The sequence below is a fragment of the Neomonachus schauinslandi genome, chromosome 8, assembly GCF_002201575.2.
Source record: "Neomonachus schauinslandi chromosome 8, ASM220157v2, whole genome shotgun sequence".
Classification (NCBI taxonomy): domain Eukaryota; kingdom Metazoa; phylum Chordata; class Mammalia; order Carnivora; family Phocidae; genus Neomonachus; species Neomonachus schauinslandi.
The window spans coordinates 113,844,861-113,858,256 of record NC_058410.1 but is presented as its reverse complement, the minus strand read 5'-3'; the positions used below and the strand labels follow the sequence as shown (position 1 = coordinate 113,858,256).

The window sequence follows — 13,396 nt, the reverse complement described above, 5'->3', positions numbered from 1 at the left end:
GCCAAAGTGGATTAGAATTGCCGAAGGATTTTCCCTGCCGTTGTTGGATACAATCTATTTTCTTTATTCTTGATAGGTGCATAGACAGCCTCACTTAAAATTCTTTCTACAGGAACATGTCTGATTTCAGGACTACCCAATCAAGGATCCGATGAATGGCTGGCCAACAGGGTTCTGTGTTTATGAGTTAAATGGATTGCATAATTGCACCACTTTTTCCTTTGCTGTTGTTGGTGGAAAAAATGGCAGAATCTGGACTCCAATCTCCCATACAGAGTCGGCTACCTGAAAGTCTCATCAGCAGCTTGGCTAGTAGAGCCTCAAGTTGCACTTCCTTGGCTTTCTGTAGATCAGTCCTGGAGCCGTCTCCGCAGAATGCTGTAATCCCCAAGGCCCACTTGGTCCGTGCTGAACAAGTGGCTGTGACCCCAAACCTGCCCCTCTTTTGCTTTTCAATATGACTGGAGGAATATGTAATGTCTAGGGCAGGTCTATGAGAGGCCCCTTCTAAAATAAGATTCACAAAGCCTTTCCTCATTAAAAAAAAAAAAAGCCTCAAGTACATCTCAATTATCTCAAAATTGCAGTTAAAAACTTACATTATACAAAGAAATAGCAGCAGAGAATGGCTAATGTTAAAACAACCAACCCCCCCACCTAAAACCACCCCCCCCAAAAGTGCCATCCCCCCAACCCTTTCCCTTGGCTCTTTTATGCTGGGATTTCATTTAAGACCTGAAGCCTCTGAGAAAATGAGAATGGTAAAGCCACAGAGGAAAACTGCTTCAAGGTTAAATTTTGGACAAGGTAAAGAAAAAGCTGTAAATAGAAGTAGGGGACTGACTGGAAAAGAACTGGGAATTCTAGGAAATTTTCTTCTTAGAGGGGAAATCTCTGAAACCCAGATCTCCTTTCTGGAGTCATCCTGAATTCTTTAGTTATGGGGCAGTAAACTCAAGTGCAATGAGTAAAGTGCCAGCCAGGGATTAAAACAACAAAAACCAAAACAGCCAATCAAAATAACTCTGCAGTTAGGGTGACAGAAGATACACAGGAAAGGACTGTTTTTGCAGAACATCTAGTTCTGAAGAAATCACTAGTCAATGGTTCCGTTGTCTTATTTCCACCAAAAATCAGACCAAAGATTCAAGGATCTTAAGAGTTATGGGACGATGAAAGGAATTTGATAGTGCTTTGAACAGTGATAAAATGGTATCCAAATTTGGTGTTGATACAGCTCATTTAAAAAGATAGTCACTTCAAAGTCATGGGACAAAATGTGAACATAGAGAACAACAGAAACAATCCAGGAAGATGACGCAGCCTGGATACAGCAAATTTAATGTCTCTGCTGTACACAGAAGTAACACCCTTTCTGCTTCTCATCCTTATGCTGGCAATAGGAGATGCACTACAAAATTTGACTCTTAGAGTCAATGAATAAAAGGATGAGCTCATCATCTTCATAGCTCTTTTTAAAAAGGATGCTTATAATTCAAAGCGTGTTTTAATGGAAAGACAAGGGTACAGGGTGAGAGGCTGTTTCACAACTTAGTATATTAGTCTTTGGCAGAGCCCAATCAAGGCCAAATTCACCTAGGATGCCCAATGGCTGTGGGGGAATCTCCACAGGGTCAAGTAAGCAAACCCAAATGAACATGTTGGATTAAAAAAACAAAACAAAACAAAAAACCCACAATAACAAAAAACCTAGGAAACCCTTGAAGGAAGAGCTTCACCCTGAAAAGGGAAGAGGGAAATGCCTGGCAGGGAGGGGCAAGGGTCAGCATGTGATCTCTGCTGCAGCGCTGGGCTGAGGCTTAGGAGTTGAGCCAAGGGTGCCGGAGACAATCGGCAGCAGTGGCTCTCTTCTCGGGTATCAGCTCCAACATGGGCAGTAAGAAATCCGTGAAGCCAGCTGCCTCTTCCTGAGACCACTCATACTTCTCCACTAGAACCTCAAAAAGGCCCCAGGGTTTCAGTTTGGTGATGTGCTTCAGGTCACCTAGGTAAAGACAATACAAAAGAAACTGACCGACATTGACAAGTAACAAGATCCTTTTGTGGAAATCCAGGAACTAATCCAGGTGCTCTATAAAGAACCAAATTTTGCCATCAGAATCTAATCCTTTTCTATTCACAAAGCTCTTCTTTAATACATTCCTTGGAAGTGTCTCCATTTTCCATGAGGGCCTAAAATCTTAATTTGTTTGCTCCACCATTCTAGGATATTTTGTCCCAGTCAAATTGGATAGGCCTAGCAGGAACTAGGTATTCACTAAAATGAATATTAAATGCCTATATATGCAACATGGTCTCATGTGGTGTTCAAAGACAGTTTATCATCACATACCAAGAACAATTTTTTTTTTTTTTGGCTTAACATTCTAGTAAATGTTGCTTCCAAATAAGGCAGTAATTTAAAAATAAAGAGCTAAGACCACGTCCAACCTGTATAAAAGCAACAAGACTAAAACAACAAACCCCATACAGCTTTCAGATATAGCTACATCAACACTTTGTACTATTCTAAAATGTCATTCTAATTCTTGCTTCTTTGACATAACCATTTTAACTTACACAACACTTATTTGAAGTCTCTTTCTGTGGGCAGCGAGTGCCTGATTAATTACCCACTTGGTATATACATGCCATTAATTGGTCTTTGCACAAGGAGGAACTCCTATGAAACACTTCACTATCTTCCTGCCAAAAAGAAACATTAAGAAATGCTTCTGAGGATGCTTGCTGTCAAGTGTAGAGGTCGTGAGGAAAAACGGAACCACGGCTAACAGGGAAAAAAGGTCCCTCCTTTCTAGTCCCTCCTAGGTCAGGTTTTCAAATTTCAGCTTTTAAATACACACTTAACTATGCCAACATATATTATCGAGTCAAAATTTCAGGTGAGAGTATTATCTTTGTTTCTTTCACTAATCGGTGATAACATAAACTTATAAAACTGCAAAGGGTAAAGTTAATTTGTAGGACTGATGTGCTTAAGTGACTATATTAGGTGTCACCGGGCTACAAGATGAGTGAGTCCTGCCCTTAGGAAGCTTAAACTATAAACTACTTGCCCTTTGACAGAGGCAGTTCTTAGATCAAATGATAGCAAAAATCTGCCCATTTTTCAGAAGTAGGAGTAATCAACCAATTATGTGCCAGGTACTATATACACAGCAACTTATTTAGTGTGAAGTAAACACTTAAAATCCTCATTTAGAAATCAGCAGACTGAGGTTGTGTAGCAGCTGGGATTTGAACCCAGATAGTGTGGCTCCAGTCTCTGCTTTAGACCACACTATTTCACCTCTCTGCTGTTACAGCTCAGCATCCAAGGCAGGACCATTCTTCTGTAGGTGTTGGGAACATGTACCTGGCTGTACTTACCTCTTCACTTTTAAACACTTTGCCCCCTTAATGGTTGGGAACAAACACATTCATTTTACCTTTTTTGGTGAAAAATTCCTTGGAATATTTTCCTGCCACAATGAGCTTGCGAGGCACCTTCCCCAGAAGTTCTATGATCAATGCAATGTGATCTGTATGTTTCAAACATTTCAGGAGAAGGGAAAAAAAAGATACATAACAGGAGTAACAAATGCAGTTCTAGACAATGGCAGAAAGAGTAGCATGCACACCTCTTTGTAAAACATTTCAGCCTTGCTTTCTGTCCTAAATAGGAAGAGGACTCTATCCATCTAATGGAGAATCCAGAAAACCATAAAAAAATCAGGTGCCCACTCCAGTGGGACTTGAGTGATAACTAAAAACAATCTTGGTGTGAATGCTCTGCTTCCTGAAGTTGTATCCCTGGGGCCTAGATGAAAACTCGTGTTAATAATACTACCTCTGCGGTTGAAGAAGTCCTGTGAATATTTCCCACTGAGGGCAAAGCGTCTTGGAATTCTGCCTATCAGCTCTATAATGTGCGCAATGTGGTCTAAAATAGAAGGGTAAGAAGAACAGGATCAAGGACAAGCTGTAGAAGTTTTTTTTTTTTTTAATGAATAGCTTTTTCAAGCCTAGCTGTTTAAGAGTAACTACAAATATAACCAAGGATACTCCAGGGGAGACTGGGAAGGTCAAGAATTATTTCAGGTGGTTGGTCACCTGATAGTAGCTGGCAAGTCCCACTCTAGAGTTTGGAGGCTTATCTATATCTTTACTTCTATTTTGTCTATACATCTAGATTCAGGTGGGTTTTTCAGATAAGGTAAAAAACTGTACCAATATGCTTTAGAGACTGTTATTTATTTATGGTACTGCTCTGGGCTTCAAGTAGTAATAATATCACTTTATATATAACAAAGTTCACAACAATTAAAGCACTCACATACAATTATTTGAGTTTTTACAATCACCCTGTAGAACAGGTCAAAATTAACAGATACCCCATTTTAATGATGAGAAAACAGAACCTCAGAGAGAATAAATGGCCTACTTGAAGGTATAGGGGTAACCAGACCTCAAAATGAACCCATATCTTATCACGTGTAGTTGAGAGCTGTGTGTTTGTTTTAAAATAAATCACACTTTTAAAGTAGAAATTGGCACAGACATTTTAAAATACAGCTACTTGACTTCTGTAGGCCACTAAAAGATACCCATATCGTAGCAGTGCCTTGTAACGGTCACTGCATGAATATGGACTATGAGCACTGCCAGCGAAGTGTGCACCACGCGGGGAGCCTGGGACCAGGCAGCATCCACATTCACAGGCAACTCTACTAGCTTTTTACTCTGCAGGTGACAGCAACTAAGAATAGGAAGAAATTTTAAAAAGCGATGGCTGTTAGCCACAAAAGAGCTTTATAAATGACTTTAATCCTGTAGTTACAGAATCGTTAAGGTCAAAAGGAATGACTATAACCTTTCCAATAATATCATCTTACAGGGGAATAATAATAATATGCCAGAGACATTAATATATCTGGGAATTTGTGACGGTCTCAGGTCCTATCTGTTTCTCTAAAGGACTCAGTGCTGTCATTTTAAAACAACTTTACGTTCATCAAGTCACTACAACCTTCCGGCAGTTTTGACTGAATTTATGGTTTTCTAACAAGACTTGGCCACCATGAAATTTTTGCCCATTTTAGGCAAAACCTGCAAATAAATGTCTTTGTAGAAATGAGACTACAGTTTATCTTACTGTAAACTTCCAAGTGAAATATTGGTTCTTTTAATATTTTTCCTATACCAAGGAATTATTTTTCTTTTTTTTTTTCCTAAAGATTTAATTTATTTATTTGACAGAGAGAGACACAGCGAGAGAGGGAACACAAGCAGGGGGAGTGGGAGAGGGAGAAGCAGGCTTCCTGCAGAGCAGGGAGCCCGATGCGGGGCTCGATCCCAGGACCCTGGGATCATGACCCGAGCCGACGGCAGACGCTTAACTGTCTGAGCCACCCAGGCGCCCCAATTATTTTTCTCTTGAATGTGTTATTTTACATTTAATTCCAGCAGCCTGTCTCTGGCTTATCAATTAATCATAGGACTGATATACCTGATAGGCAAAATTATCAAGTATTATTCCGAGTTAGAGCTGCATCAACAACATCAGAAAAAATGCTTCTTAGGTGGGCCCCAGCCCTACCATGACTTATAACAAACTATGCATATACTAGCTAGGGGATAAGGGCTTGCTTTTTTCCTGCTCTTATGGGCCAAACTGCAGTAGTTTGAAGTTTCATCTAAGGACTATTAGTGCTGACTAGTATAGGAGGAAATAAAATTTGGATCTAAATATCTAGAATAGACAATTCTCCCTTGCCCCTTACTTGGGACTTTTTATATACACTTTGGTAGCATAAGACCCTACAGAGTGTAATTCCAGCTGTTATATGTGTTCTGTACCACACACTATTTACAGGGAGTCTAGGAAAGTAAAGAGAAAAAAATCAATTACTTGCTCAAACAGTTATAGTAGGGCATTTCTAAGAAAGTTCAAAGCCCCAAACTTGTAACTGGCAAAAAAAAGAAGCAGAGGTTAGGAAAAATTAAGTGTATACACAGATAGTAATTACATATATTCTTAAAAGGGCTTATATAGAAAACACATCCAAACTGTACCCACTGAAATAGGCATTTGGTGATCGGAATTAGCGTAACTTTTTCCAAATAGTATGTGTTAGGAATATCAGCAGCCCTAACAACATTGCCTGTTAATATCCCAAGGGACCAGGGTTTAAGAAATGGAGAGTATTCTTGGTTCCACAGAGCACAAAACCTGATTCCCCTAAGAACTGAGGAAAGCACAGAGAGTAAAGGACATATTTTCCACATTGGGAGGGTACATTGCTAGTGCTCTCTCAAAGCAATCCCCATTAATCCTGAAAGCAAAACCTGCCGAAACTGTATAATAAAGAAGGTAAAACATTTAATTGTTCTTTCATTCACATTATTATCTAAGTTATTTGGATAATAATAAAAAAAAAATCACATATTCAGTTGTGTGCTTTCACAGCCTCTCAGATGGAGCAACTGACAGCTTGGGCCTTTCCCATCAGCTATCACAAAACATAAATCAATAACACTGTTTTATTTTTTTAAAGATTTTTAATTTATCTGAGAGAGAGACAGAAAGAGAGCGCGAGAGAACACGAGCAGGGGGAGGGGCAGAGGGAGAAGCAGGCTCCCCACGGAGCAGGGAGCCTGATGCGGGGGTTCGATCCCAGGACCCTGGGATCATGACATGAGCCGAAGGCAGACACTTAACCGACTGAGCCACCCAGGAGACCCAATAACACGGTTTTAAAATGGAATTCTAAATGTTAGTATCATTTACAAAGAAAAAAGTATGGTTTTAATTTTTAGCAAGGGAAAAAAGAATGCTAAAAATTGTAGAATTTATATAGACAAACAGGATATAGTGCCTGCATTCACAAACACCACTCAAGTAGTCTGCATATAAAATTACTGACTTCCAAATAAAGTTGCAGGCCTAACTGAGCAACAAGCTGATGAACAGGTAATTCAAAGTGGGTAAAGAATGAAGCACTGATCTATATAGAAAGGAAGATAACCAGAGGTTTTAGAAGAAATTACCCGGCAAATACAAGTTTTAGTTTAACCAACTGTGGCTTTTCTCTAATCCTCATATAGTTCTTTAATAGCTATTATAAAATATCTAGTGTATCTAATACTTAATAAAAAACATTCTATATTTCTATCTTTTCTGGGATTTATATATTCTTAGCACACTAAAAAGACTAAGCTCTTCAGTACTAACAAACCGTGTTAGCCACACGTGGAAAGTGTAACTGCCATGCACAGAGATCCTCGGTTAAGGAGACTCACCTTCATCTCGAGTGTACTCTTCCCCTGAATGAGGTTCAAACAAATAGTCGCCTGTGGCCAGTTCAAAGGCCTAAGAAAAAGAGGACAGCACATGAAAGCATTAAAACAAAACAAAGCAAAAAAACCAAAAAAGCAGCCTTTGGGAAGCTTATTGCTTACTATGTGGCTCACTATGAAGTAATTTTTTTCTTCTTTGAAAAAGCTGCAGATGATCATTTAAAAAAATGTCTGTGATTATTCCTAAGGAGTTTTCCTTCCACACCTGTTTCTTAGTAAAATGGAGCAGGAAAACAGCAAAAACTGTTAACATCAACATATGGATTCTTCCACTTCATCCCATCAGCAATTCAGCTCTCCTGAATTTCTCTTTTTGCTTAGCGAGGGCCACATGTGGATATTAAGGTGATTCTAAGTTATTAAATTATTTGTGAGAAGAGCAGGTCTTATTTTCTTGTTATAATTTTACATGGCTAGAAGTTAAGATTCTGTACACAAAATCAAAACCAAAAAACTCAGACAGACATCTTCTCTACCTATGACTTAATTATTTGGCAAAAAGTATATTTTTAAGTTTTGCTTTGGGAAGCACTCCCTAAACTGTCCCAGTAGAATCCCCAATTCCTAGGTCTATAGGAAAATCAGAAAAAGATTAAGTGTAAATGCAGTCAAGAGCCATTCATGCTTTATGTGACTGGCAGGTTTGGCATTCACCCACCAGGAAAAGAAAGGCACATGTCTTCTACACGAAAACCTCTTGTAAACAGTGTTCAAGAACAATGAAAAAGTGATTTCCTTTAGAATACGTGCCAAGCATTATGGAAAGACAGCATCTGAGTGACAGGGCTATATTAATCTTTCACTGATTAAAAAATGGGTTTAAAAAAAGTAATGTAACAGCAATTTTATAAAGGCCCATATTGGTATAAAAGTACAGTTGTTAATCAAGTGCCAGTCACAGGTCAATTTTGATTAAGTCAATGGTCCAATTTCAGGAACTGTGGGGTGGATTCTGGAGCACACTCTCTAATTCAGTCCTAGGTTTAGGTCTCAGTGGCTTGCCAGAGTCAGCTTCTGCAATTTCACGAGAGGACAGCTTTTCTCAAAACTATATTACCTGAACGGTACTATCCCGGACCAGGCCTAGCTGGTTTTATATTCTAGCAGTTCATTACGGAACTGAAGCTGGTACTTGCTCTACCCTCTAATCGTCCTGAGGCTTATAGTCCCAAAGCAGAAAAGAAACAAACTGTGATTCTCATTCATCAGAATTTGTTAATCTCTTCTGAAACCAGTACTTTTTCAAAGCCTCATAGCGGGAGTTCAGTAAAAACACTGAAATTAAAATTCGAGAAAATAAAGAAAATTTTCTAAGATTTTAATTATTTTCTAAATTTTTTCACCTACACACTTATAACTAGTTACCTCAAGTTCTCTGAGAGAACTTTATTTTTTGGAACATATATGATAGTTGCTAGTAGTTACAATTTTGTAAGTAAGATAACAGCAGAAAAACACAAACCAAACCAAACAATCACAATGCCAGAAGTGAAAACTAGCAGAAGCTCTAGTCACAAACAGAACACTTAGTTGAACACCCTTCCCTTTATAGATGAGAAAACTGTAACCCAAACTGACAGGCAAGAAAGCCCATCCTAGAATCCAGGGTTCCTGATTCCCACTTCTGTGCTGGCCTCACACTGACCAAAGAGCCTGTTCTGCCACAGTCAGGGTCATGCTGACAATCAGAGTCTGGTCAACATCAGTTATGAAATCCAGTGTGCTGGTATATATCCAGACAACACAGTATTATTTAGTGCTAAAAATGCAAAAGAGCTATCAAGTCATGAAAAGACATAGACAAACCTTAAATGAATATTATGAAGTGAAAGAAGCCAATTGAAAAGTCTACATACTTTATGATTCCAACTCTATGACATTCTGAAAAAGGCAAAGCTATGAAGACAATAAAAAGATCAGTGGTGGCCAGGTGTTGGGGGTAGAGAAGGAGGGATGAGGGAGGAAATTAAAAAGCTAGTTAAAAACATCTGGCATTCTGTGGCACCTGGGTGGCTCAGTTAAGTGTCCAACTCTTTGATTTATGACAAAACTGCAATAGCAGTTTAACACTTTCCCAAGTTCTGTGAGTCATTCTAGTAAGTTACTGAATCTGAAAGGATAATGGAACCTCCCCTTGGAGCCAGGTGGTCAGAAATGCAGGTGGCCTATGGACTCCAGAGTTTGCAGCTGGTGTCTGAAGGGAGGGGGCTCCTGGGAAACTATGCCCTTAACCTGTGAAGTCTGCCAAAACTCTGGGTAGTTAGCATTAGAATTGCCCTGTAAGCACCCACTCAGATTGTGCCAGGCCCTGACCCAGACACTTAGCTATAGTTCACAGACATGGTTCCTGTCAGCATGGGACTTACAACCTAGTGGGAGAGAAACAAGTAAAGAAACACACAATTACAAATTGAAGAGTACACTCCATTTCAGGAAACAATATAACACATTCCAACAAAGGCTACTTGTGGGAAACCGTTCAATATCAACTAAATCTGACTACTTGAGTACTTGTTTGACAGGGACAAAGCAGCAATTTAAGACTCTTTCACATCTTTTGAGGTGCAAAGATGCCTGAGGAACTGTCAAACTATACAGAATGAAATAGTTTCCAGGGGTTTCCCTAATCTGAAAACAGATCAGAGCTGAAAGGGCAAGGGTACTGGTAATCTCCAAATCAAAAGTGGCATCACCTTAGAGCAGTTATTTTAATCCCCTCCACTGAAGCCCGTACTAAGAAACATTTGGTGCCTTCAACCAACAGCAATTTGGCACAACAAAATGGAATGCCAGATGTTTTTGTTTTTGAGACAGAGAAAGAATTCAAGCAGGCTCCACGCCCAGAATGGAGCCCAACTCGGGGGCTCGATCTCACAACCCTGAGATCATGACCTGAGCCGAAATCAAAGAGTTGGATGCTTAACTGACTGAGCCACCCAGGTGCCACAGAATGCCAGCTGTTTTTAACTAGCTTTTGAATTCCTACCTCTCCAGACATAAGATTTAGAGTGCCAGTGGTACATCACAAAAAAATTTCTTTTCCTGTTTGTAAATTTGCTGGTCTACTGAAATTAGCGAACAGTGAAGGTCAAGGGGGAAAAAACATTACCATGCATGCTGTGCTCCAAATGTCAGCAGGGGTATTATAGCCAGATCCTATCAGAACTTCCAAGGAGCGATACTGCCTTGTTTGAATATCTTCAGTGAAATGTTTGTGCTGAGTAAATGGAGAAGGAAACAGTATTTTAAAAATCACTTATTCTAAAAAGTAACAAATCATGAAAAAAAAGATTAAAATAAGTCTCTTAAGTTTGCCTCAAACCAGTCTTCATTTAGCTAGTTTCCTAAAAGTACCAGTTTGATGCTATTAGCTCCAAACAGTACTTTGCTTTAATATGCTGTCTACTCCAAATTATTTTTGCAAACATATAAATTTAACCTTAATATAGATACATGGATTAGGGAATAACAATCACTTTTTAAGAAATGGAAAACTATTACCCCAAGCAAAAATTAAACTGGTCATTTGTCTATAGTTATTAAGCGCGTCAACAAATAAATCTACATTCAATTCAAACTTTGTTATGTGCTCATTATGAAGAAATAAAAGATTAGGCTTCAAGTTTCAAGAAACTTACAAGCACCATCTATAAGAATTCTTGGCCCCATTCTCCTCCATCCCCCTCACTCCTCCAAAAAACTCAAACATGATTCTTGGGGAAACAGAGACCATGTTAAGTACCATGGGAATGCAATCAGCAAAACAATCGGAATCTCTTTAACACAAAAACTGTATGGGAAGAAAAGGGAAAACTATAATAAAAGCAATTTAAGAGACATAGTACCCAATTTTGCATTCATGGATTTTATTTGGATCCTGTTTCAAACAAACAAAAGAATATTTACAAGGTAACTGGTAAAATAGACTGAATACTTGATACTGGAAAATTGCCAACTTTTTAGGTATAGCAACAGTGTCATGGTTACCTGAAAGAATCATCTTTTAGAAAGCCATATTTAGGAATGAAAATAAGAGACTTGGGATATAGTTCAAGATAATCTGGAGTGGGTGGCAGAGTGGGGGATATAGATGAAAACAGACTGGCAATGAGTTGACAATAACTGGGTGGCACTAGTATAATGACACAGGGTATCAGGGTTCTATTTTCTCTACTTGGGTATAGGTTTGAAGTTGGCCATAATAAAAAATATTGCAGAAAAAAGCTTAGAATGAGTCATGGACACAAAACAAAATCCAGATAATATTAAGAAACATGTAACAAAAAAGTGTGGAGGATGATTCTCTAATCCTACTGGAATTCAAAAACAAGGACGATCATCTGTTTCTGTTTGTTTTTAAAGTTTTATTTAAGTGATCTCTATACCCAAGGTGGGGCTTAAACTCATGACCCCAAGATCAAGAGTCGCATCTTCCTCCAACTGAGCAGCCAGGCGCCCCAAGGAAGAACATTTGTGAAGAGGAGATATTAGGCAGAGAAAGCTTCAGGTAGAAAACCAGCGTTGACCAGAGCTCCAAAGGGACAAAGACTGATCAAAAAGCGCCACTTTTGTACTCCTGGTAGAGAGAGCATCACCAACAAAGGCCAGAAGACATCTGCTAAAGCCACATACAGCTAGTTGCTAGGATAAAGAGTCTGGATTTCATTCGGCACCACTCCATGTTAATGCACAGAAGTGTGTGCTGTAGGAAGAACGACAAGACATCTGAGGACATCATTCCAGTCATTTTCTGGTTGGTGGCCAGGAATGAAAATCTGAACACTGACTGCAGAAATAGGAGAGGGAAGAGTAAACTCAAGGAGAGCCAAGAAAGAATAAGCAGAATTTAAAAATTCAATGGCTATATGTGGGAGATGGTAGGAACAGCCAAAAGGAACTCCGTGGCAGAGGCCTAGTGGGTTAGCTGTTTGCTGACAAAAACAGAGAGTGAGAGACTTAGGGAAGCGGATTTACAGGAAAACAATGGGCTCAGAAATTTAGTTTGAAGTGAAAATATACTGCAGGGGATTCTGATACTGTAACACATATACAACATTCAGGTGTATGAGTCATTCAAAATGCATTTCTATATACATATGTATTTGGTCTTTATCTGCTCTTCTTGGCTACAACTCCCTAAACCCCTGGAATCTTAGAATTTCTGGAGCAGTAAGAGCAAATGAGGGAGTATATTTGTATATATGGTCTCTTGTCCCTGGTTCCTGAAAATCCTTCAGAGCTGTAAAGGTAAAACTTAGGGTGTCTTATTATTCATAAGCCCCTTTCTACCACAACCGAGTTTATGTTAATGAGCTGACTCTGAAAAGCACCTAAGGATGGGGGCTGGTTGCTATAGGAACTAACCATGAACAGAGGGTGGGACTGAAAATTCCTACTCTCTGATTTCTGGGGAGGGGAGGGGTGAGGGACTAGAGATTGAATAATCACTAATGGTCAGTGAGTTAATCATGCCTATGTAATGAAGCCTCCATAAAAACGCAAAAGGAGGGGGTTTGGGAAGCTTCCACACTGGGGAACCAGAATGCTTCCACATGAAACTGGGGCAGGCCCTTGCAAGCTCCATGAGGACAAGTTCCTTTGAGACCTCACCCTATGTATCTCTTTCTCTGGCTATTGATTTGTACCCTTTAATATCCTTTGTAATAAATCAGCAATGTAGTGATTAAACGGGCTTTTCCGAGCTTTGTTAGCCATTCTAGCAAATCAATCAGACCCAAGTAAAGGGCTGTGGAATCTGATTTATAGCCAGTTGGTCAGAAGTACAGGTGATAATCTGGACATATGATCGGCATCCTGAATTGGAGGGGGTTGTTGGAACCTCCAATTTATAGCTGGTTGGTCAGAAGCAAAGGTAACTTGGGCTTCCAACTGGCATCTGAAGTGGAGGGAGGTCTTGTGGGACTGAGCCCTTTATCTGTGGAATCTTATTTTTCTCCAGGTGATAATGTCAGAATTGAGTTGAATTCTCAGACTAGTGTCCAAGAATTGCTTGGTGTGGGAAAGCGCGCGCGCGCGC

General features: G+C 39.5%; 1 protein-coding gene across 2 annotated transcripts in view; it reads right to left on the bottom strand.

The window, feature by feature from the left end:
* Positions 1–707: 707 nt before the first annotated feature.
* Positions 708–13,396, bottom strand: part of SRPK1 (SRSF protein kinase 1) — a 78,851-nt gene continuing 66,162 nt past the window's right edge. Inside the window, exons 13-17 of one of the 2 annotated variants that reach the window (XM_021684673.1) lie at positions 10,469–10,576; positions 7,303–7,372; positions 3,851–3,943; positions 3,450–3,542; positions 708–2,005 (exon numbers count right to left, since the gene is read on the bottom strand). In XM_021684673.1, the coding sequence (XP_021540348.1) occupies positions 1,821–2,005; positions 3,450–3,542; positions 3,851–3,943; positions 7,303–7,372; positions 10,469–10,576 (549 nt within the window). In that variant the 3' untranslated portion in view covers positions 708–1,820. The remainder of the gene's footprint in view (positions 2,006–3,449; positions 3,543–3,850; positions 3,944–7,302; positions 7,373–10,468; positions 10,577–13,396) is intronic. The other variant, XM_021684674.1, reaches the window with a different exon arrangement.